At 45.6% G+C, this 24,737-nt stretch overlaps 1 protein-coding gene across 1 annotated transcript in view; it reads left to right on the forward strand.

The window, feature by feature from the left end:
* The window catches only part of abcb5 (ATP-binding cassette, sub-family B (MDR/TAP), member 5), a 190,218-nt gene that overhangs the window by 105,933 nt on the left and 59,548 nt on the right, over positions 1-24,737 (forward strand). Inside the window, exons 16-20 of the mRNA XM_072509204.1 lie at positions 380-541; positions 13,744-13,944; positions 20,118-20,264; positions 22,399-22,503; positions 22,682-22,759. Of these exons, the coding sequence (XP_072365305.1) occupies positions 380-541; positions 13,744-13,944; positions 20,118-20,264; positions 22,399-22,503; positions 22,682-22,759 (693 nt within the window). The remainder of the gene's footprint in view (positions 1-379; positions 542-13,743; positions 13,945-20,117; positions 20,265-22,398; positions 22,504-22,681; positions 22,760-24,737) is intronic.

Consider the following 24,737-nt stretch of genomic DNA (forward strand, 5'->3'; position numbering starts at 1 on the left):
GCCAGGGGTATACCCAATTGGGAGTCCTGTGGAGGGGGGTGGGTGGGAGAGGGGTGCAATAATGTTTGGCAGGTGACGGGGGGGGGGGGGGGGGGGGTGCGTTGGCTTGATCTCTTGGGCCCGCTTCCCGACTCTGAGGTCCTGCCCCGCCAGAGTGACAGCATAAACCATGCCCATTCTTTTTTTTTGATGAGGAGGCTCAAGAGTCCGTGAGAAAACTTGTACAACTTGGGAGTTACACGCCAGTGTTTTGTCTGAGCCTGACACTTTGCTAAATGTTTGTTAGAATCTGCCCAATCTTTGAGATTTGCTGATTGTTTATGAACCCAGTGAGTAAGAGTTGGTAATACCTTCCCTAATCAGTCTGTTTTCACTGCAGGCAAGAGCAGGTCGCACTACCATTGTGATTGCCCATCGCCTCTCAACTATCCGCACAGCTGATGTTATTGCTGCCTTTAACAAAGGAATGATCACTGAAGAGGGAACACACAGTGAGCTCATGAACAGAAAGGGGATCTACTATTCCCTGGTCATGCAGCAGGTAAGCTGAAAGAATCTTCACCAGAACACATTTTGGTCAGAAGAACATGGAGAAATAATATAAAATGAGGGCTAAAATTCCATAAAGGAGTGCAGGAGCAAACGGTCCTGGGTGTATATGTGATTAGATCATTGAAGGTGGCAGGACAGGTGGAGAGAGCAGTTAATAATGCATATAGTATTCTGGACTTTAATTAACAGGGGCATAGAGTACAAGAGCAAGGAGGTTATGCTGCACTTGTACAAAATACTAGTTAGACCTCAGTTGGAATATTGTGTACCAATACTGGGCACCACATGAAAGGAAAAATGTGAACACATTGGAGAGAGTGCAGAAGAGGTTAATAAAACTGGTTCCTGGAGAGAGAAACTGCGGTAATGTAGATAGTTTGAAGAGGTTGGGACTGTTTTCCTTGGAGAGAAGAAGGACAAGAGTAGATTTGATCGAGATGTTAAAAATCTTGTGGAGTCTGGTCAGAGTAGATAGGGAGAAACTGTTCCCACTTTTAAAAGGGGCAAGAACCAGAGGAAACAGATTGAAAGTGATTCACAAAATAAACAAATGTGATGTGAGAATTTTTTTTTTCACACAGTGAGTGGTTTGGTTCTGGAATGCACCGCCTGGAAGTGTGGTGGAGGCAGGTTCAATCGAGGCATTCAAGAGGGGGTTAGATGATTACTTAAATAGAAACAATGTGTAGCTATACGGGAAAAAGGCAGAAGAATGGTAATAAGTCACAATGCTCATTTGGAGACCCAGTGCAGACACAATGGCTGGGATTCTCCATTACCAGTCTGCCCCGCTACTGCTGCTAGCCAGGTCAGAGAATTTGGCCACATCATTCGCTGGCAGCGAGATTCTCTAGTCCCTCTGCTTGTCAATGGGATTTCCCATTGAAACCACCCCATGCCGCTGGGAAACCCACGGGCTGGGGTGCACTGCTGGTGGGAACAGAGAATCCCGTTGCCAGCACATGGCCGGAGAATCCTGCCTGATGGGCCAAATGGCTTCCTTCTGCGCGATAATAATTCCATGATTCTGTGATTTTAAAAAATCAGTCTTAATTATTTTGATTCACTGTGACTGACACAGCTTTCTAATTTTGCTTGCAAAGACCTTGGGCAGAATTCTTGGTTGGCAAAACACGATTTGGTGGAGAATAAATTCCGACGGCAAAATCGCAGTTGGCGTCGATTTGACACCAAATCGCAATTCTCCGTCACCTCGACAACGGCGTCAATGCGTTCCAGAATGCACGTACAGTAAACACCGGTTGCATGTAATTGACCTGGTACTCTCTGTGGCCTCCACGATTCTCCGCCTCCGATCGGCCGAGTTCCAGACAGCGCAGATCACTTGTGCTTTTGAAAAGCTTGAAGCCGGCGCCTTGGCTGATGGGGGAAGAGAAAGAGTAGGTGGACACAGCGAAGCTCAACTGTGGGCTGCCGGGACGGACACTGGCTGGGGTGGGGGGGCCCTGCCACGGCCAGGGGAGGGGTGTGTGTGACGAGGGAACAGTCCGAATGGCCAAGGCGACCCTCCCCCCCCCCCCCCCACATGGGACTGGGATGGTGTCCAGTCACAGACCGCGGTTGCCGCGGCTTGAAAGGCAGCCATCCTGCTGTGCACCCCACTGACCACTCACCTTGGCCCCTGGTTCTGAAGAGTGACACCGGCCATATGGGTGCCCCCAACCCTCGCCCTACCCACCGCTATACCCACCCAACTACCCAACCGACCACCATCGGCCAGCGGGGCAGCAGGCGGCCCACCCAGGAGAACGAGCAGAGTAGCTCCTATGGGGGAACTGGGTGGGAGCTGCAGTGCGGAGCATACCGCTGACAAGGGACGTGCCAGCCGACGGTACCCCTGGCACCCAGGGCCAGAGTCCCCATGGTGCCGGGCAACAATGGGGCAGAGAAGTGGAGTTGGGGGGATGGGGGACATGCGGGGCAGTGCCCACGGTCCCAACCCAGGCCATCATGTAGCCCAGTGAACCTGGTTGGGCACGGGAGTACGCACCAAGCTAACATGTTGGCCTTTCACCTCCTGCAGACAATGGATATTGGAATTCAACCAGCAATGGTGGCCTTCCTCTGGTCACCGCAGCCTTGGGGGATACCCTGCAGCTGTAAAAGCTGGAGCTGCTCGAGGAGGAAGAGGGAGCATGCAGCAGTGAGTATGATGCAGCGGAGTGTACTGCAGAGGGACAGGAGGCAGCCCCCCAGGATGGAGAGCGAGCTGCCCAACAGGCCGAGGAGCAGGAGGTGCGAAGGAGCCTACCCTCGGCAGCGCCTGTCATTTGAGGACCTGCTGGACCAGGCATACCGTTGAAGACGCCGGCTGATAGGATGACAGTGCGACATATCTACCAGACCATGGCGCATCTGGCACCATGGGGGTAAGGGGGGAAACCTGCTCATGGTGGCCATGGACCCAGCCACTCTCTGGCCATTTTTGGCACGGGAGTCAGGAGTTCAACCCCAGGCTAGCCAATGGGGTTTCCCATTGTGGGGCAGCCCCACGCTGTCGGCAAACACCCGGGCTGCCGGTGCAACGGAGAATCCCGACGGCAGAGAATTCAGCCCTAAGGGTTGACGTCAACGGGGAATCCATGCAATTTTACGCCAGAAAAACTGGTGCTGCACCTGGACCAATTCCGCTACCATTGAGGGGCTAGCACAGGTGCCGCGTGGAACACATTCGATTCCACTGAAAAATGGTGCCGGATTCACCGGGCCCATGATCGACACTCATTAGGCTGACAAACTGCAGCTGCACATTCACATTACACTCCCTACACACACTTATCCCAGCCAAAAAGATGGCACTGGTTTAGCTGGAGCACGCCCATACAGCTCATGGATTTACTGGGTCCAGAGGGCACCCAGGGGGGTGCCCTGGGAGTACACCGATATGTCACCAGGTTCAAAGTGGGTTGTTAGCGTTGTGCGCAGCTGCATGGCTGCCTTGCAGGCTGCAGCAATGGCGCTCTGTGTCTGTCCACCCCAACCCCACAGCCCACCTCCTGGACAGCCCCCCCCCCGCCCCTCCCCCCCACCTCCTCTAGTCCCCCAGCCATGGCAGAAGTCCCCCGGCCAGCAGCATAACTGTCAGCAAACTATGGTGATGTTGGATACTTTCCACACCTCATCATTCTCCATCAGCAGCCGCCACGCCGGTATCACGATTTTTAAACGCAGAAGTGAACCACACCGTTGGGAACTTGGCCCATTGGAGGCGGAGAATCGCGGAGGCCCTGGAGAATACTTGGTCGGGCCCACTAATGATATGCAAATGGTGTCTACTGTACGTGCGGAGTGAAACGCATTGACGCTATTTTCGAGATGACGGAGAACTGCCATTTGGCGGAAAATAGGCACCTGCAGCGATTTTGCCGCCAAAAGCTATTGTCCGCCAAATCAAATTTCCTGATGTTGGCGTCAGCTAATGGAGAATCCCGCCCAAGGTGTTTCATTGGCCGCACTTAAACCATGCAAGCAGAAGTGTGAACAGCCCCCAATGTCTGAAATTTAAATTTTCATTTTAGTGCTTAAATGCTGTAGAGATCTACCATGCGGATTTAGTGGCACTTGCGACACTAACACTCAGTAGAAATTTGAGTTAAAACTTCTCGGGTGCAAATAAGAATCGTTTATTGCCTCTATTTGATTACAATTGAGAGACACTTAAATCTTATTCTCTAATAAGTCCGGCTAGCAAAAAGGACTTAGAGAGAAGCAACTTGCACACAATTTAACTTTCAAAATAATACAGAAATGGTTTCTTGCTTACGGCAAAACAGCTTGCATTTACTTCAAGAGTTAGAGTGGAAAAGTGAAAGTATAGAGACAGCGAATAGTTTAGATGAAAGTATAGATGATTCATGAATGAAGATGGTCGTACGGACTCTCACGGTAATACAAAATCATATCAGTCTTTAGCCATCCATCTACACCCCCATGTAATCCTAATTGGTTTGGGTTAGAATCAAATGAGTTTGATTTGACGGTTAGTTGTCAATCTTCAATGTGCAACCTTAATTTTAAATGTTTCATGTCTGAATACTTGTGCATATTATGGAATGCGAATCAGTGCTGTTATCGTGACCAGTTTAAACTGGTTCTCTGCTGACTTAGCTCTTATCCACATTATGAACAATGGTGCCTTCATGTTACTATGGCGTTGCTCTGGTGTTACTTTGTCATTGATCTGCTAAATGGTACAGCACAAGTATAGTGTCAAACTGTCTTGGAAATGTATTTGTTAGCTCAGTAAAAGTGCTGTTTTAATCTATAATGGAATTATGCTGTGTCATGCTGTTTTGTGTCTCTGTTCTGTTGAAGCTATATGTTTTGAAATTACCTGAGATTATGAGTGTTGAAATCCTTAATTTAAAATGGGTATTTAAAACTAGGGCTTAATATTTATGCTAAATAGCTTTCTTGTACCTATCAGGTGTATTAGAAAAGAGTTGGTTTCTACAGTCCCCGCTTTGATAAATCGAAAGAATAAGTGAGATATATCACAATAAGATAAAAGATACAATTAATGCGATAGGATAGGTAAAACGCAAAGAATAACACATTCATATTGTCATTGCAGTTTTAAACAATAGAGTGGGCCAGCATTGCATTAAAAGCATTTCTGCAAAAATTATTATAATTCTTAAAGAATCATTATTATAAAATAACAATTAATCAATTAATCAAATTTGATTCTACTGATTCAGTATTAATATATTAACAATATGTTAATAATACAGTCAAATAATTGATTGATCAGTAACATTTCAACAATAATACTTCATTTCTACTTCATCTAATGGTGGTGCAGTAGGGTTAGTGTGAATCATTCTGACAGTCGGTCCCCTGCATTTAACAAATAGTTCTTTGATGCACTTGGTACATTGGCATGTTATGTAAATGATGAATCCAGCTACACAGGAGAATAAGATTATTCTTACTATGGACATTCCAGTGTGTCCCAACCACCCGCAAAGTTTCTCCCCGATAGAGATAACTGGCGGTGGATCAAGTTTCTTGATTTCCTTTTGGATATATGATGTCAGATCTTTAACTTCCTGTGAGTTATCTGGAATGAAAGTGCAACACTCCGCACCAATCAGGGCGCAGGTGCCACCTTTTTCGACTAGCACATAGTCAAGTGCCATTCGATTTTGTAATGCCACGGTTCGAATTGCTCGCATTTCGTCAGAAATGTTACCTAGGGCAGTGGCAGTGTAATCGGCTATGTTTTGTATGATGGTTGTTATTTTATTCAATTCATTGCACATCCTTACTTCCCAACAGAAAGGAATAGCTCTAGCATAAATTGCATCTCATAAGATTATGGAATGTTTATTTCTTTGAGTGGCTGGTTCTGAAACATAAGGGAGATGAGGAAGATGATGGATGGCAGGTACTAAATCCTAAATAGCAAGATCCTGACAAGTATTTTGGGAGCCAAGAATATGCTCTATCATCACAAATAAAATAAGTCCCATTATAAGCAGAATATAAGTAAATATCTTCTAAGTACCACTGATCTGAAAATGTTTTATTATTTGTGATGTTACGTATGCCTGTTATTTTTGAGGACCGTTTAGTTCTTTGTAATACATTTTGTGTACATTTATAAGCTGTGTTAACATCTAAATAATTAGTACAAACACTATTGCCCATTTTCATTCCTTCAGAGTGATTACTAATGAGGCATATTGATCCTTTTTGTTTAATATTATTTGCGAGGCTAATATATTGAGGATTATTGTTAGGGTTACATTTAAGTTGGTGCCATCCTGAATAGGTGTTTAGTGGATAGCCTGCAGATTTCCATAAGTTAATAAATTTCTGTAAATAAATCTTGTCCCTTCCTTTTTCACATGAATATGCTCCAGAAGGAGCACTACAGAGCGAGGGGCGCTTTGATAGATGTACCATTCTGCTGTTTCTGAAGTATTAAAGGGAATAGTTAAGAAGGGAATACCTCTCCTGAGTTAGTAGGAGTTGCAATGCATACCCAACAATTGGAAATGTTGAAATTTTTAGCATATATCCTAGATGTGTAAAGAAATGTGTTCTTATTCAGTTCTGGTTCAACATTTACAAAACCAATCAAATAACTGAGAATGAATATTACGGTAAACATTTTACAGATCTTAATATTGATACACGTGCTTCACATGTGATGCGTGGATCCAACTTTTCTTTCCTTAGTATTGCTTAAAACATTGATATACTGATTTTAAAAAGTTGATATCATGATTACATAATTCAGTAATAAACAATTAATAATAATAATTTCATGTATACAAATAAAATGATTATACAGTAAAATAACTGAAGTTTAGTATATGATTTAGTAATAAATTATTAATAAGAATTCACTAATAAATGAATAATAATGCAGTAAATAATAGTTCAACAGAAACTTTCCATTTTGATGTTATTGGCCAGTGGTGCATATGAATAAATATGAACCATGTGGATTGGTGGGGTACTATGGGTAGGCATGCATTAGCCAAAGTATCTGATCAGCAACATTAGTACGTAAATGATAAATCCAAATATGCAAAATAGGAAAAGTCCCTTAATGATGTTAATTCCTGTGCCACCCAACCAATTGGAAAGTCAACCCGAAAGAGTGTAATCAAAGGGTTGGTCAAGTTTTTTTTTAAACTTTGTATTGGATGTGAATTGCCAAGTCTTTGACATCTTCTGGATTATACACAAAAGCCTGTTGAAAGGGTTAATTTTCCTGCAGAAACAAAAAGGGATGTAGAGGTGGAATGATGCCATTCGCATCTTTCTCAAACTTTTAAAAAAATAAATGTCACTCAAATGGATTGGGAGTAAAAGTTGGATTGCTGCCAAATTCCCGCAATGTGTTCTCTTGGAACATAGATTTGCTTTTAATAAAAATTATGTGTAACAGCTTCCACATTGTCTGAAGTTTTAATTTCCAAGCTAATTTTAAACATTTATTTTAAAATATCAAACACAATAACTTATTGAATATATGACTGAATCAATCTTGCACTGAATGAACTTGGTTTTCTGTAGACAAATTCGACAACTCTGTTAAAGGAAGCACAGCTAACAAGATATGTTAATTTCTTAAAATTAATAAAGCAACATTCAAAATAATGACAGTTTTCTCAAGTTAACAGTTCTTGGCAATTCTTTAGCGATACGTGACTTGGGGTGTATCCCTGTAGCCAGGAGGCGGGCCTTCATCATAGGAGACCAGTTTGTAATCAAGAAATCTGAAACTCGCAAAATGGCCGTCTTCAACACGAGAAAGGAATGTCATATCTCTTCTGGACAGATTTGTCGTTAACGTAGGAGGAGAGGCAACGATTGACGTGCTTTTTTCAGCAGTTGCAATTTTGGACTGAGGTCTGGGTAGGATCAAGTTTAAAGCTGCAGACAGTTCTGGTTTTAAACCAGTGACAAAATGGGTTTTTGATAGGTCTTTTAAATGGTTTAAAACCCAGGCTGTTGTCTTTATCACTTCAACTACAAGCTGTTTGGTGCTTAATGGGTTAAGTTGTATTACACTTTGCCACGAGGCTCGTTGCTCAACCGAATAGACTTTTGGTGTTTAAAAATCTCACAGTCTATTAAAGCTGCCATGAGAGGCTTTTGGATCAGGGCCATCAGACTTTCGAGGTCGGTCTCAGAGTAAGATAACGGTGTGTTCTGTTGTAAAAGTGTCCTTGAAAGATAATTCATTTGGCCAGACTCCCCCTGTGGAAATTCAATCAGTGTATTCATTGTTTTCATGTCAGTAGCAGCTTGCAATAATGTAGGATTTGGTTTAGATATCACTGGTACATCTTGGGCTTTAGTTAAAATCATTTCAACTCTTCCTACTGGTGGCACTGTTTGCTTTGGAGAGTTCAGCTGATTTTTAAAAGACAGATTTGAAGGCTTTTGAGCTCTTAATTTGTCTGTCAGTAATTTGTTCTGACATTTCATGGTGTCCATGTCACTTTCCAAAATACATTTTTCCCCAAGAAACTGGCAATTTTAACTTTTAAGACCATCATTTTTTGATATTAACTGTTGAAGTTTGGATTCTGAGTCAGTATTTTTACGTTGTAATTCACCAATTTGAAATAATTGTTGTTGAACTTTCAAGGTTTCATTTTCCAATAATGTTTTAATCTGATCACATTGTTCAAGTTTGGATTTTGCATCTCGTAATTCTTCAGCAACTGCTACTGGTTGGTCTTTAGTGGACTTAAAGTCATGATCGAATTTAGTTTTTGCAATTGTCTCTTGTTTTTGGAGCTGTGCCATTACTGCAAAAGACCATTGCATACGTTTTCCTCTATTTAATCGTATGTTTTTTTTCCCCATGCCTTCTTGATATTATCAAGGGACCACTGTCCTTTGGGGATATCAGATTTTGATTCAATTTTTCTTGCAACTTCAGACAGTCCAAATTGTCCACAAATCAAAGATCTAAGATCACCCAATATATCGTCAATAGAGGCATCCGGTACAGTGCGACCTCCCTTGGACGTTGTGGGAAGTAGTTCTCTACCATTTGAAGGTCCTGAATCTATTTTAGGAGTCATGTCCGCCATAAACTCAGCCTTACACACAATTTTTTGGTCGTCAACTATGTCGACTATTCTTTCAGTCCCGTTTTATTTTAGTTTCAACGACCGGCACCCGATTGAATTAACACAGTCTATAAAAAGGTCCTTTCTAGGGCTCGAAACACTGCTTGATGCGGCTTTAAGACATTTAATGAGTGAAAAAGATATTTCTTATCCAGTCTAGCCGTTTTTCTTTGGGTCTTCCGTCCTTCTGGTATTTCTTCGGTCTTCTGATTTCTTCCTGGCTTGCTCCTCCCCCGCTGCCTGACTCGCCAGTTGAAAGAGATCAACCATGCAGATTTAGTGGCACTTGCAACACTAAAATGCAGTAGAAATTTGAGTTAAAACTTCTTCGGGTGCAAATAAGAATCGTTTATTGCCTCTATTTGATTACAATTGAGAGTCACTTAAATCTTATTCTCTAATAAGTCCGGCGAGCAAAAACGACTTAAAGAGAAGCAACTTGTACAAAATTTAACTTTCAAAATAATACAGAAATGGTTTCTTGCTTACAACAAAACAGCTTGCATTTACTTCAAGAGTTAGAGTGGAAAAGTGAAAGTATAGAGACAGCGAATAGTTTAGATCAAAATATAGATGATTCATGAATGAAGATGGCCATATGGACCCTCACGGTTATACAAAATTATATCAGTCTTTAGCCATCTATCTACACCCCTATGTAATCCTAATTGGTTTGGGTTAGAATCAAATGAGTCTGATTTGACGTTTGCTGTCAATCTTCAATGTGCAACATTAGTTTTAAATGTTTCATGTCTGAATACTTGTGCATATTATGGAATGCGATTGTGTGTTGTTATCGCGACAAGTTTAAACTGGTCTTCTGCTGACTTAGCTGTTATCCACATTATGAACAATGGTGCCTTCATGTTACTATGGCATTGCTACGGTGTTGTTATGTCCTTGATCTGATAAATGGTACAGCACAAGTATAGTGTCAAACTGTCTTGCAAGTGTATTTGTTAGCTCAGCAAAAGTGCTGTTTTAACCTATAATGGAATTATGCTGTGTTATGCTGTTTTGTGTCTCTGTTCTGTTGAAGCTATATATTTTGAAATGACCTGAAGTTATGAGTGTTGAAATTCTTAAATTAAAATGAGTATTTAAAACTAGGGCTTAATATTTACGCTAAATAGCTATCTTTTACCTATCAGGTGTATTAGAAAATAGTTGGTTTATACAAATGCCTTCATCGCACTCCCCTCTCCCTATCGATACTCTTCTCCAGTCCCAACTCTCTCAGGAACATTGCATTCCACCAGTTCAGAGCTCATCTGCATTTCAAGTCCCTTTGCCCCGACATTGGTATCTTGCATCAGCCATTTAGACCCCCATTCTTTGCAGCCCCTTCCATAAGCTCTCCATTTATTTCACTTCTGTTATCTCCTCAAAGACCCCTTTTAAAGCTGACCTCTGGTCAAGCTTTGAGAAACCATCTTCGTATCTGTTTCCTGGCACAACATTGAGTTTTGACTGGTTACACTTCTACAAAGAGTTATGGGACATTTTTCTATATTAAGAGTGCAATACAAATCTAATTTGTCACTTCATGTAATGAAGGAATTTCAGTGGAGGACATTTATAATATGTCGCAACATTAAAACTATAAAAGTGACCGTTAAGAACCTAGAAAAAAAATGCTCTGTACCTCTCCCGGCCCCAACCCAGTTCCCTATTGTCTTCACCTGTTGGACAATAGTAAGGGATGATATTGGTGCTATGGAGGACAAGGTTGAATCAATTTGGGTGGCAATCAGGAATAGTAAGGCGAAAAGGTCACTGATAGGAGTAGTCTATAGGCCACCAAATAGTAACAGATGGTAGGGCAGGCAATAAGCAAAGAAATAACGGATGCATGTAGAAATGGTACAGCGGTTATCATGGGAGATTTTAATCTGCATATCGATTGGTTTAACCAGGTTGGTAAAGGCAGCCTTGAGGAGGAGTTTATAGAATGTGCCCGGGATAATTTCCTGGAACAGTATGCAATGGAACCTACAAGGGAACAAGCGGTCCTAGATCTGGTCCTGTGTAATGAGACAGGATTGGTTACTGATCTCATAGTTCGGGATCCTCTTGGAAGGAGCGACCACAATATGGTGGAATTTAAAATACAGTTGGAGGATGACAGGTAAAATCAAACACTAGTGTTTTGTGCTTAAACAAAGGCGATTACAATGGGATGAGAGAAGAACTAGCTAAGGTAGACTGGGAGCAAAGACTTCATGGTGAAGCAGTTGAGGAACATTGGAGAACCTTCCGAGCGATCCTTCACAGTGTTCAGGAAAGGTTTATACCGACAAAAAAGAAAGACGGTAGAAAGGGGAAAAATCGACCATGGATATCTAAGGATGTGAGGGAGAGTATCAAATTGAAGGAAAAAACATACAAAGTGGCAAAAATTAGTGGGAAACTAGACGACTGGGAAGTCTTTAGGGGACAACAGAAAGCTACTAAAAAAGCCATAAAGAAGAGTAAGGTAGACTATGAAAGTAAACTGGCTCAGAACATAAAAGCAGATAGTAAAAGCTTCTACAAATATATAAGACAAAAAAGAGTGGCTAAGGTAAATATTGGCCCTTTGGAAGATGAGAAGGGAGATTTAATAATAGGAGACGGGGAAATGGCTGAGGAGCTGAACAGGTTTTTTGGGTCAGTCTTCACAGTGGAGGACACAAATAACATGCCAGTGACTGATGGAAATAAAGATTCTATGATATGATAGGTGAGGACCTTGAGATGATTGTAATCACTAAGGAGGCAGCATTGGGCAAGCTAATGGGGCTAAAGGTAGACAAGTCTCCTGGCCCTGATGGGATGCATCCCAGAGTGTTAAAAGAGATGGCTAGGGAAATTGTAAACGCACTAGTGATAATTTATCAAAATTCACTAGACTCTGGGGTGGTCCCAGAGGATTGGAAAGTAGCAAACGTGACATCACTGTTTAAAAAAGGAGGTCGGCAGAAAGCGGGTAATTATAGGCCGGTAAGCTTAACTCCGGTTGTAGGGAAAATGCTGGAATCTATCATTAAGGAGGAAATAGCGGGGCACCTGGAGGGAAGTTGTCCCATTGGGCAGACGCAGCATGGGTTCACAAAGGGTAGGTCGTGTCTGCCTAATTTGGTAGACTTTTTTGAGGACGTTACCAGTGCAGTAGATAACGGGGAGCCAATGGATGTGGTATATCTGGATTTCCAGAAAGCTTTTGACAAGGTGCCACACAAAAGGTTGCTGCATAAACTAAAGGTGCATGGCATTGAGGGTAAAGTGGTAGCATGGGTAGAGGATTGGTTAACTAATTGAAAGCAGAGAGTGGGGATAAATGGGTGTTTTTCTGGTTGGCAACCTGTAACTAGTGGGGTCCCTCAAGGATCAGTGTTGGGCCCGCAGTTGTTCACAATTTACATAGACGATTTGGAGTTGGGGACCAAGTGCAATGTGTCAAAGTTTGCAGGCGACACTAAGATGAGTGGTAAAGCAAAAAGTGCAGAGGATACCGGAAGTCTGCAGAAGGATTTGGATAGGTTAGGTGAATGGGCTAGGGTCTGGCAGATGGAATTCAATGTTGCCAAGTGTGAGGCTATCCATTTTGGGAGGAATAACAGCAGAATGGATTATTATTTAAACGGTAAGATGTTAAAACATGCTGCTGTGCAGAGGGACCTGGGTGTGCTGGTGCACGAGTCGCAAAAAGTTGGTGTGCAGGTGCAACAGGTGATTAAGAAGGCTACTCAAGTTTTGTCTTTCATTGCTAGAGGGATGGAGTTCAAGACTAGTGAGGTTATGCTGCAATTGTATAGGGTGTTGGTGAGGCCGCATCTGGAGTATTGTGTTCAGTTTTGGTCTCCTTACCTGAGAAAGGACATATTGGCACTGGAGGGAGTACAGAGGAGATTCACTAGGTTGATCCCAGAGTTGAGGGGATTAGATTATGACGAGAGGTTGAGTAGACTGGGACTGTACTCATTGGAGTTTAGAAGGATGCGGGGGATCTCATTGAAACATATAAAATTATGAAGGGAATAGATAGGAAAGATGCGGGCAGGTTGTTTCCACTGGTCGGGGAAAGCAGAACTAGGGGGCATGTTTGGTCTGTTGAGTGGCCCCTCACTCAACCATGTCTCTGTGATAGCTATATCATAATTACACACGTCAATCATCGCCCTGAATTCATCTTTTTTACCTTTCATACTCCTGGCATTAAAGTAGATGCCATCAGCCTTGTCTTACTCCCTTGAAAATTACTACCGTTGTGTTCCCTCTGACCTGATTGCTTTTCTATGTTATACTGTGTCCCTATTCTGCTATCAGTCTGCGTCCCCTCCCCCTGCTAAACTAGATTATACTCTTCCCCACAGCACTAGCAAACCCACCAGCGAGGATGTTAGTTCTGCCCTGCTTTTACTGTAGACCATCCTGCTTGTACAGCCCCCACCTTCCCCCAAAACGGTCACAATGGTCCAGGATCTAAAACTCTCCCTCCTGCAACAACTCTTAAGCAACGCATTCATCTGTGTTATTCTCCTATTTCTGTACTCCTCGCACAGTTTTCTTTGTGCTTATTTTAAAGAGCTCACATGTGGAGAGTGACAGTGATGAAGAAACGGATAAAGCTTTGGAGGAAGTGAAGCAAACAGAAAATGATAAACACACAAGTGTGAATATTCTCAACAGGAACAGCTTCAAAAGAAAATCAAGCAGGAAAGGCCACCAAATTAATTCCTCTGAACCATCGCAAACAATAGAGGACAAGGAGCAAGAAAAAGAACTGGTTAGCATTAAATTATAATATCTAAACTAATATTGGTAAAATCTGTTTTTAACTGTTTGTATTATGGGGAGTCAGTGACACAGTGGTATTGTTGCTGAACTAATAATCCAGAGACCCAGGGTAGTACTCTGGGAGTCCGATTTGAATTCCACCAAGGCAAATGGTGGAATTTAAATTCAATTAAAATCTGGAACGAAAAGACTAATAATGACCATGAAACTATTGTCGATTGTTGTAAAAACCCATCTGGTTCACTAATGTCCTTTAAGGAAGGAAATCTGCCACCGTGGTCTGGCCTACATGTGACTCTAAACATGTGATTGACTCTTAAATGCCCTCTGAAACGACCCAGTAGGCAACTAGGGATTGGCAATAAATGTTGTCCCGTAAATACATTTTTTAAGTATATGTGTTAGGACTGTGAAACAATTAGAACATAAAATTACGATTCTTCACATGATTTAACATTTTAACCTCAGTTACTTTTGGCTGCAAATCAAGTGAATGCAACTTCTTCTTCCATCTCATTCAAGTTTGTTTCATGCATTTAAAAAAAAATTAAAATCGTGCCTCATTAAATCCATGTATCATTACTATATCTGAGAGGAAATAAATAAATGACATTCAAAAAGAATATTCTAATCATGCAAACCTAAATCCAAGCATTCCTAAATTGTATCCCTACTCCGGCCCAACATATTGAACAGGGCCTCTAGGAAAAGGGAATTCAACCCCTCCTGTTTTTCAGTCAATAGATCACAAATCCAAAAATGCTTCTTTAAAAAAGCACTTAACTTAAACCTTGGCCGGAAACCTTTGGCCATTGGGATTCTCTTTTCCCATTGGCAGTGTTATGGGCCAGGGTTTAGATAACCCCAAAGTGTAGCATGGAGTTCCCCAGACCCACAACTTTTAATAGATTGTGGTATGGGGAGCACACGGCCCACTCTACAGGTGTGGTACAACAGAAATGGAAAAGTATTTTTTAAAAGCAAAACAATGTTTATTCTATGAACTCAAGTTAACCTTTTTAAAACATACAGTGAACATCTCAGCAACCATCAATTCAAATACAACCCCCAAAGTATACAAAACTGAGTAATCCTTTAAGCTTTCCTTTTAACACCCATAAGACTTAAAACACCTTTCAACAGAAGCACATCAGGTTAAAGTCACTACTGAAAACATTTATAATTCTGAATTCACCAAATGATCAAGAGATGGTCTTTTGATGGCAGAGAGAAGAGCAGTACACCTGCTTGGTCTGGCTTCAGCTCCAACACTGAAAACAAAACTAAAACACACACTGCAGCCTGCTCAAAAACGAAAGTAAAAAGCTGACAGAAAGCCCAGCTCCACCCACTCTCTGACATCACTGCAGTAGTAAACACCCATTTCTTAAAGGGAATCTCACTACAGATATTTATATACACACCCATTTATAAACACCCATTTCTTAAAGATACTCTCACTTGACAGCAATGCACCCCCATCTGTGGGTTTCCCGGCGGTGTGGGTGGCTTCAATGGCAAATCCCATTCACAAGTGGCAGGAAGGAAGAATCCTGCCACCAGCGAATGGCACACCACCGAGAAACCCGAGGCTAGGAACAGAGAAGCCCGCCCATAGTCTCACTAATGATCTGTTCAACTGAAGCATAACCTCCCTACTTTCATATTCGACTCACAACAACTGATAATATTCTGTCAGCTGTTTGAATTACTTGAGCCATTTGCATACTGGTCTTTTGTAATTTGACATCCAGATCCCTCTGTACCACAGTGCTCTCGCAAATATCATAACAATCTTTATTAATAATAATTTTTATTATTGTCACAAGTAGGCTTACATTAACACTGCAATTAAGTTACTGTGACAAGCCCCTCGTCGCTACGCTCCGGTGCTTGTTCGGGTACACAGAGGGAGAATTCAGCATGTCCAATTCACCTAACAAGCACGTCTTTCGGGACTTGTGGGAGGAAACCAGAACATCCAGAGGAAACCCACGCAAGACATGGGGCGAATGCCCAGACTCCGCACAGACAGTGATCCAAGCCGGGAATCAAACCTGGGACCCTGGCGTTGTGAAGCAACAGTACTAACCATTTACCATTCTATCAGCATTGAGATAATATGCTTCATTTTTAATATTCCTGCCAAAAAGGACCATTTTGCATTTTGCCACAATATACTCAATCTGTCAGATCTTTGCCCACACATTTAACCTAGTTATATATTTTTGTAGCCTGCTTATGTCCTCTTTAGAACTTAATCTCCTACCTATTTTTGTGTCATCAGCAATTTGGGAGGGGGGGAGGAGGAAAAGGCGGAAGGCTGGGGGTAGGGGGGAGGGATGGAAATGGCGGGGGGGTGGAGGTTGAGCTGACACACAGGCTCGTCCTAGAAGAATCAGGAGGCGATAAGGGCCTCCCTGGTCCTCCTTGCATGTCGGGCCCTTGCCGCCATCTGTCTTCCTTTCTCCTTTTCATCCTCGGGCTAGTCTCCAGCCCTTCCAGCACCCCCTCCTCCTCCTCAGACGAGGTTGCATGTCCCTCCGTCTCCTCCTGCTCCTCATCTTCCAGAATGTCACCCCATTGCTGTGCCAGATTGTGGAGGATTAGCAGACCACCACAAAGTGGGGGACCCTATGGGGGGTGTACTGCAAGGCACCGCCAGAGCGGTCCAGGCATCAAAATCGCATTTTCAGTCGGCCGATGAACCACTCCACGACAGCATGCGTGGCAATGTGGGCCTCATTATAATGTGTCTCCGTCTTGGTCTCAGACCTCTGCAACGGTGTCATCAGTAATGATCTCAGCAGATATCTCTTGTCTCCACGAGCCAATCTGTCATCCTGGGGCGGTCCTCAAAGATACCAGGGGTCTCCAAGCGTCCCAGGATGTAGCTATCATGCACACCCCCAGGGAAGCGGACACATATGTGCATGATTCAGAGGCAGTGGTCGCACAAGATCGGAACATTCAGTGAAAACCCTTCCTGTTAATATAGGGCAATGTCTGATGCCCAGGTGCTCGCAGGGTGATGGGCGAGTCATCAACCGCCCCCTGGACCGGAGGAATCCTGGCGATGGCAGCAAATCCTGCAGCCCGGGCTTCTTGGTGGACCTGATCCTTGATATAGTTGGATGCCCAGGTATCAGTCACCTCCCGGATGCACCTGTGGGTGAAAGATTGTGATATGCCACACAAGTCTCCGCTCAAACCCTGGAATGGCCTGGTGGCACAAAGGTTCAGGGCTGCAGTGACCTTCACAGCCACCGGGACCAGGTGTCCTACTCCTCCACGAGTGCCAAGTCTGTGAGGGCATGGTACAGATGCTGCATTGTCTCCATGCTGAGACACAGTCTTCGGAGGTGCATGGTGAGCGTCAGCTCGTTGAATGGCCAATGATGACTGTACAACTTGGGCTGTCATTAGCCTCCCCTCTTGGGTCCGTCCTCAGCCTGATAGGCAGCCTGGTCTTCAGGGTGTGCGGTTGCCCCCTGCACATGTGGTTCCACCTCCAGCCAGTGTTGGCATTGCTGCCGTTTGCCCGCCTCAACTGCCACAAGCAACACAAGGACAGCCTACACGGGATCGGCTGCAGCACACATTGTTTTAACTGAAAGGAATTAGAAAAGGAGAGAGATTGTTAATCAGTTAGGGCTACCACCCCAGGGCACTCAAATCCCCCAAACCTCCCCCATTCTTAACTATCCCGCCTTCTCTCAGAGTGCCATCTGGCCAGCAAGTGGTGCTGGCAAACCTTGCTCTGCACACTCACTGTGGGCCAAATCAGGAGCCCCCAGACCTCTTTCTGAAACATTAGGAATATAAGGCTGCCCTCCGCCCATTTATACACTTATCCTTTGGTCGTGAAAAGATGCACATGGTGAAGCCCTGTTCTTTGATTGTTGGCAGTTTGCACTATGCTGCTGAGGCTCCTCGACTTCACTGCTCAGGCATCAAAGCTTGCTGGACCTGCAATGTATTAACCATCCTCTGAAATATGTCACTTGTGCCCTCAAGGAGGCACCTGAGGATTGAGGAGCGTGAAGTGCTATCATAACTAACAAGGCTAATTCCTCATTTGAAATAAAGTTCTGCTGTGAAGGTGGAGGCTGGTCACAGTCAAAGGGAGTGAAAATGACTTTCAGGATAGAAGGCGCAGCAAGTCTCTGTCCTGGAGGTGTTTAGTTGGACAGATAGGCTGCAGCTGTGGTTGCCCCTGTTATGAGCCTCCACAATATTTAAAGATGGCTTGAAGGCCTCAGAGACACAAAGCCCATCACCTGCCCAACCCCCATGTCTGCTCCCCCTCCCCCCTGAATACTGGGAAACACTGATCCCACTCTGGAGACATGCCCTTGATTTGCATGCCCTCCTCACTTCCCCTCATTGTGCCAGCTTCACCTTTTTGTGAAGGAGTACTAAACAATGCCCACATTACTTCCCGCCAATTCCCTGGAAGCTACTGCATTCAATTTCAATCTTGTTAATGAGATTGAAATGAATGCAAATGAGGGGTAATGATATTCTCGTCATTTCTGGGCATGATCTGGAAATCTCCATCGGGAGCAGGTCGGGGGAATCACTAAGTGGTTCACGCCTGCCGCAAATCTCGATTTTACCTTCTCCCGATATTCACTCGGCGTGCTCGGATCTGTGCCAGGCCTAATGTGGTTCCTGAATCGTGCCCCATATCTTCAATCCCTCCTCCAAGTCAATTATACAAATTGTTGAGATCTCAGCACTGATTCTTATGGCACACCACGTGTTACATTTTGCCAGTCTAGAAAAGATGCATTTTGCCTACTCTGCTTTCTGTTTGACAGCCAATCTTCTATCCATGCCAATATGTTACCCCCTATAATATAGGGGGCGGGATTCTCCGCCCCCCCCCCCCCCCCGCCGGGTCGGGGAATCATCGGGGGGCGGCGTGAATCCCGCCGCTCCAACGCCGGCTGCCGAATGCTCCGCTGCCGTTTTTTTGCCAGGGGTGGAGATCGCGCCGGTTGGGGGCAGTTGGCAGTGGCCCCCCACCCCCCGGCGATTGTCCGGTCCCCGATGGGCCGAGCAGCTGCCCATTTTGGGCCAGTCCTGCCGGCGTGAATTACACAAGGTCTGTACCGACGGGACCTGGCTCTGAGGCCGGCCTGCGGAGTCCTCGGGGGGAGCGTGGGGGCATCCGGCCCCGGGGAGGGGCCCCCACGGTGGCCTGGCCCGCGATCGGGGCCCACCGATCTGCGGTCAGGCCTGTGCCGTGGGGGCACTCTTTCCCACCGCGCCGGCCTGTGTAAAGCTCCGCCATGGCCGGCGCGGAGAAGAAACCCCCTGCGCATTCGCAGGAATCACACCAGCGGTTCTGGGAACACACTGGCGCTCCTGCGCATACGCCAACTCGTGCCGGCCGGCTGAGGCCCTTCGGTGCCGGTTGGCACGGCGCCAATCACTCCAGCGCCAGCCTAGCCCCCGAAGGTGCGGAGGGTTCCGCACCTTCCGGGCGGCCCGACGCCGGAGTGGTTCACACCACTCTTTGCCGCTGGTATGGCCATCCCGTCGTATACCGGAAAATCCCGCCCAGGATGTATTTTCTGCAAAAACCTTTGATGCGACACTTTAGTAACCATCTCCTAGAAATGTCTTCAAGAAGTCTGAGTACAGTACATCCCCTTTATCCACAGCACAGGTTACTTAAAGAACTCCAATAAATTGGCTGAACATGGTTTCCCTTTCACAAAACCATGTTGACTCTGCCAGATTACCTTGAGATTTTCCAGATGCCCTGCTACAACTTATGTTATAGAAGCTTCGATTTTGAGCTAACCACTCTGTATTTTCCCACTTTCTACCTCCCTCCCTTTTTGAATAATGGCGTTACATTTGCTGTCTTATTTAGATGATCCCTGAATCTATTGAGTTTTGGAACTTTAAAACTAGTGCATCGACTATCGCACCAGACACTTCTTTTATGACCCTAGGATGAAGTCCATCAGGACCCAGGATTCAGGCTAGCCAGTTTCTGCAGTACAGTAAATGCTTCATCAAATGATAGACATTTTACAGATAACCAGGGTTGAGACGAGATAACCTCATTTTGTGCTTTACCCTAAAACGTACAGCATGTTAGACTGAAGTTTGGTTCCATTATTTTTTTTTCTTCAAATTTTAAAGGAGGAAAGTTTTCCAGAAGTTTCATTTTCCGGAATTCTTGCTCTGAACAAGTCAGAGTGGCCGTACATTGTCATAGGAATAATGGGTGCCATTGTAGCCGGTGCGGTCATACCAGCATTTGCTGTGGTCTTTTCCAGGATTATTGGGGTGAGTAATCTTTATATTGGTAAAATTCACAAATTTAAAATCATAAACCTGATCTATATATTGTGTCATGTGAGAGTACCTTAAGAAATGGATGTTTAAGCAATGTATCTTTAAGAAATGGAGCTGATCATATTACTGAAGTGATGTCAGAGGGAGGGGGGAGCTGAGCTCATTTCTGCTTTTTGACTTTCAGTTTGAGAATGCAACTGGGAGTGTCTGTGTGTTTTGCTGTGAGCTGCAGGAAGAAACACAGAGCTGGTCTGTTGATTTCTGCAATCCAAAGACTGTAACTATATTGAATATAACCTAATGTGCTCCTATCATTGAAGGTTTGAAGACTTTTGGGTGTTTAAAGGAACAATTTGAAGGATTATTTAGCGTTGTAGTCTTTTGGGGTTACCTTTGAAGTAATGGGTGTTAAGATATTCAATGTTTGTTTTGAAAAGGTTAACTTGAGTTCATAGAATAAACATTATTTTGTTTTTAAAACCACTTGTCCATTTCTGCTGTATCACACCTGGAGAGTACGCCATGTGGTTCCCACACCACAATCTATTAAAAGTTGTGGGTCGGTTGAACTCCATGATACACTGGGGTTCTGTAAACCCGGACCCATAACAATTACAATTTACATTGGAAAATGACAATTACTCATTTGGTTTCAGTGTCTGCCTCAGTCCAACGGTGGCATTGCCTGAGTCAGAAGCTGTGGTTTTAAATCCCACTCTGGAGACATGAGCAATAATCTGGTCCAACTCTTCAGTGCTGCATAGTTGGAGGTGCCCTCGATAAAATGAGACTTCAAATTGAGGCCCTGCCTACCGGCACACGTGGATGTAAATGGTCATAATGGAAGGGACATCAGGGGAGTTTTCCCTGCTCAACATTGATCCCTCTACCAAAACTAAAAAAAAGACCTGTGGCGAAATTCTCCGGAAACGTCGCGATGTCTGCCGACTGGCGCCCAAAACGGCGCCAATCAGCCGGGCATCGCGCCGCCCCAAAGGTGCGGAATTTGGGGGCCGAGCCCCAACATTGAGGGGCTAGGCCGACGCCAGAGGAATTTCCGCCCCGCCAGCTGGCGGAAACGGCCTTTGTTGCCCCGCCAGCTGGCGCGGAAATGACATCTCCGGGCGGCGCATGCGCGGGAGCGTCAGCGGCCGCTGACAGTTTCCCACGCATGCGCAGTGGAGGGAGTCTCTTCCACCTCCGCCATGGTGGAGACCGTGGCGGAGGCAGAAGGGAAAGAGTGCCCCCACGGCACAGGCCCGCCCGCGGATCGTGGGCCCCGATCGCGGGCCAGGCCACTGTGGGGCACCCCCCGGGGCCAGATCGCCCCGCGACCCCCCCAGGATCCCGGAGCCCGCCCACGCCGCCTTGTCCCGCCGGTAAGGTAGGTGATTTAATTTACGCCGGCGGGACAGGCAATTTACCGGCGGGACTTTGGCCCATCCGGGCCGGAGAATCGAGAGGGGGGGCCCGCCAACCGGCGCGGCGCGATTCCCGCCCCCGCCGAATATCCGGTGCCGGAGACTTCGGCAACCGGCGGGGGCGGGATTCACGCCAGCCCCCGGCGATTCTACGACCCGGCGGGGGGGTCGGAGAATGTCGCCCCTGATTTGGTGATTATCAGATTTCTGACCCTGGAACCTAGCTGTGTGAAAATTGGCTGCCTGTTTTACAATGGTGACCCCACTGCAGGAAAATACTTAATTGGTTGTGAAGTACTTCGGGACATAGAACATACATAGTACATAGAACATACAGTGCAGAAGGAGACCATTCGGCCCATCGAGTCTGTTCCGACCCACTTAAACCCTAACTTCCACCCTATCCCCGTAACCCAATAACCCCTCCTAACCTTTTTGGACACGAAGGGCAATTTAGCATGGCCAATCCACCTAACCTGCATATCTTTGGCCTGTGGGAGGAAACCGGAGCACTGGGAGTAAACCCACGCAGCACGGGGAGAACGTGCAAGCGCCGCACAGACAGTGACCAGCGGGGAATCGAACCTGGGACCTTGGTGCTGTGAAGCCACAGTGCTATCCACTTGTGCTACCCTGCTGCCCTACGTCTGGCGGTCACAAAAGGAGTTATATAAATGTAAATCTTTACTTTTCATTTCAAATAGGTTTTTGCAATCACAGATCCTGAAGTGAAACGACAGAGGACCGCAATGTTTTCCTTGATTTTCCTGGCTCTCGGTGCTATTTTCTTTGTGAGTTTCAGTCTACAGGTAAGTGATCAGGAAGAGCTGAACCCCCCGCCCACCAAAATGAAATTCGAAAAACACAAACAGATCAAAATTTTATCTTGAATGCTTGTTTAACCTCTCAAGCAATTGTAATCAAAAAGTACTGGTGTTAATCGGATATTTTAAATTAATCATCAGTTTTTCTGTTCAATTCCTCAAGGGATACATGTTCGGAAAGTCTGGGGAAGTCCTTACTATGAGGCTACGTGGATTATCTTTCAAAGCCATACTGCGTCAGGTGGGTCACTTTTCGAAGTTGCTCCAAGAATGTCAGCTCTCTGGACTGAAGTGCCTTGTGCAATGTAGGAATGCAATCCCACCAATTACATTGGAAAACAGACCCCTGCAATGGCTAGGCTAATGGACAGAAACCCCAATGTTTTATTTTAACTTTCAGACCGTCGAAAGGATACCTCTTTCCAGGGGTGATTTTACAAAGAAATAAGAATATGGTATGTTCAAACAAACATTATGACTAACACATGATAAAATATCTTTAACATCGCACATGAAAATAACTTTCAATTTACCCCTGAAAACAATGCCAATCAACACAGTGACACAACAACCCATAATTGCTTTCTTTATGTCCACTCAAACAACAGAATCATCTCAGGTCCAAATCCACTGTTAAATACAGTTAGCTGCCTCAGGAATACTTGCTGTGAAGTGAGGTCTTGGACACTCCACTTTGAGAAAGAGAGATATTTTGAGACTGCTTGCTGGAATGGGAGCTGACACCCTGTCAGAATAATGCAGAATCTCTGGCTGTATTCTTCAGGAACTGCTTCTCAGCTTGTCTCCCACCCGCAGATTAACTCTGAACCTCAACACCTGGCTGTTTCAGCCCTTGGCTCCTCCCATTAACTACATCAGTTTACTAAACTGAACACGTTGGGCCTGATCTAATGGGAAAGTTTCCAAGTGTGGTATCGAGCGGGCATTGCCAGGGCTTCGTGGCGGCTGACCTGGCGAGACCACCACCAGTATCTAATGCCAATTAGGGCCGGTAATGATGCCCCACGGGCTTCATGCCAGGGAATGGCTGTCCTGTCAGTTGACTCACCCTGGACCGTGCCCGGCAGTTCCCTGCTAATGAGGGGGAGCAGCTGTTAAACTGATCCCACAGAGCAAACCCCTGAAATCATGCAGCATTGCCACCACACAGACCCACTGAACGATTCGGAGATGCCAACCAAGTCAGACTGTTCAACACAGTGGAGGGAAGATGGGAAACCTTGGTCCCTCGAGGGGAATGGAGGGTCAGCCACAGACCAGCCAGTGCAGCCTGGGAGGCAGTGGCGATGGCCTTCAGCTGGGAGAGTGCAATGACGAGGACCGCCACCGAGTGCCGCAAGAAGCTCAACTCCCTCCACTGAGCCGCATGGGTGAGTTGGCATTGGCCCCCTGGCACCGGAACCACCTGCCACCCCAGCACCGTGCCGCTCACCGCATCCAACCACCATAGCAACCTTGCCTCCCACCTCCTTAGTGGATTGGCTTCTGGGCACAATCTGGTGAGCACCGCACAGTTGCTAATGCACATCAGGTGGAGGCAGGATATCCAGTCAGAAGTCTGCTAGATCCCAGGACCAAGCTGGGTCCCACGCAATGCCGAGCCTCTGAGCAAGGTTATCCCGGAAACGCAATAGTACAGCCGTGAGATTCAGAGAGGGGGGTGGGTGTCAGCGACACTCCAGCGGGCCACAGACAATTGGAGGAGTCCCAAAGGCAAAGGCAGCAGAAGATGACACCAGCAATGCGTGGCACTGAAGCCAACACTGCTATGGTGGCGACCGCAGTGGAGAGCCTGGAGCAGGACGCCAGCATAATTAGTGGTGGTGTCCAAAACATTGCTCAGTCAGTGACTGCCATGGCTGAGCACTTCGACAGAATGTCCCAGTCTCTGTGGCACGTGACCCTGACACAAGTGGACCATGCCGAGGTGCTGCAGAGCATGCCCCAGTCTCCGGTGCGCATTGCCAAGGTACTCCAGACATATTCCAGTCGATGAGGAAAGTGTCCCAGACACAGCCAGACATTGGCGAGGCACTGCAGGGTGTGGCCCAGACACAGAGTGGCATCGCTGGGGGCATCGATGTCCAGGTGCAGACCATGAGGAGCCTCCAGGTTGATGCAGGGACCTCTGGAGCTCACTCCTGCCACCCCTCCATCGCAATGTTACCCCCAAGGCCCTACAGGCACCGACCAGGAGG

Source organism: Scyliorhinus torazame, chromosome 6, assembly GCF_047496885.1.
Source record: "Scyliorhinus torazame isolate Kashiwa2021f chromosome 6, sScyTor2.1, whole genome shotgun sequence".
NCBI classification, from domain to species: domain Eukaryota; kingdom Metazoa; phylum Chordata; class Chondrichthyes; order Carcharhiniformes; family Scyliorhinidae; genus Scyliorhinus; species Scyliorhinus torazame.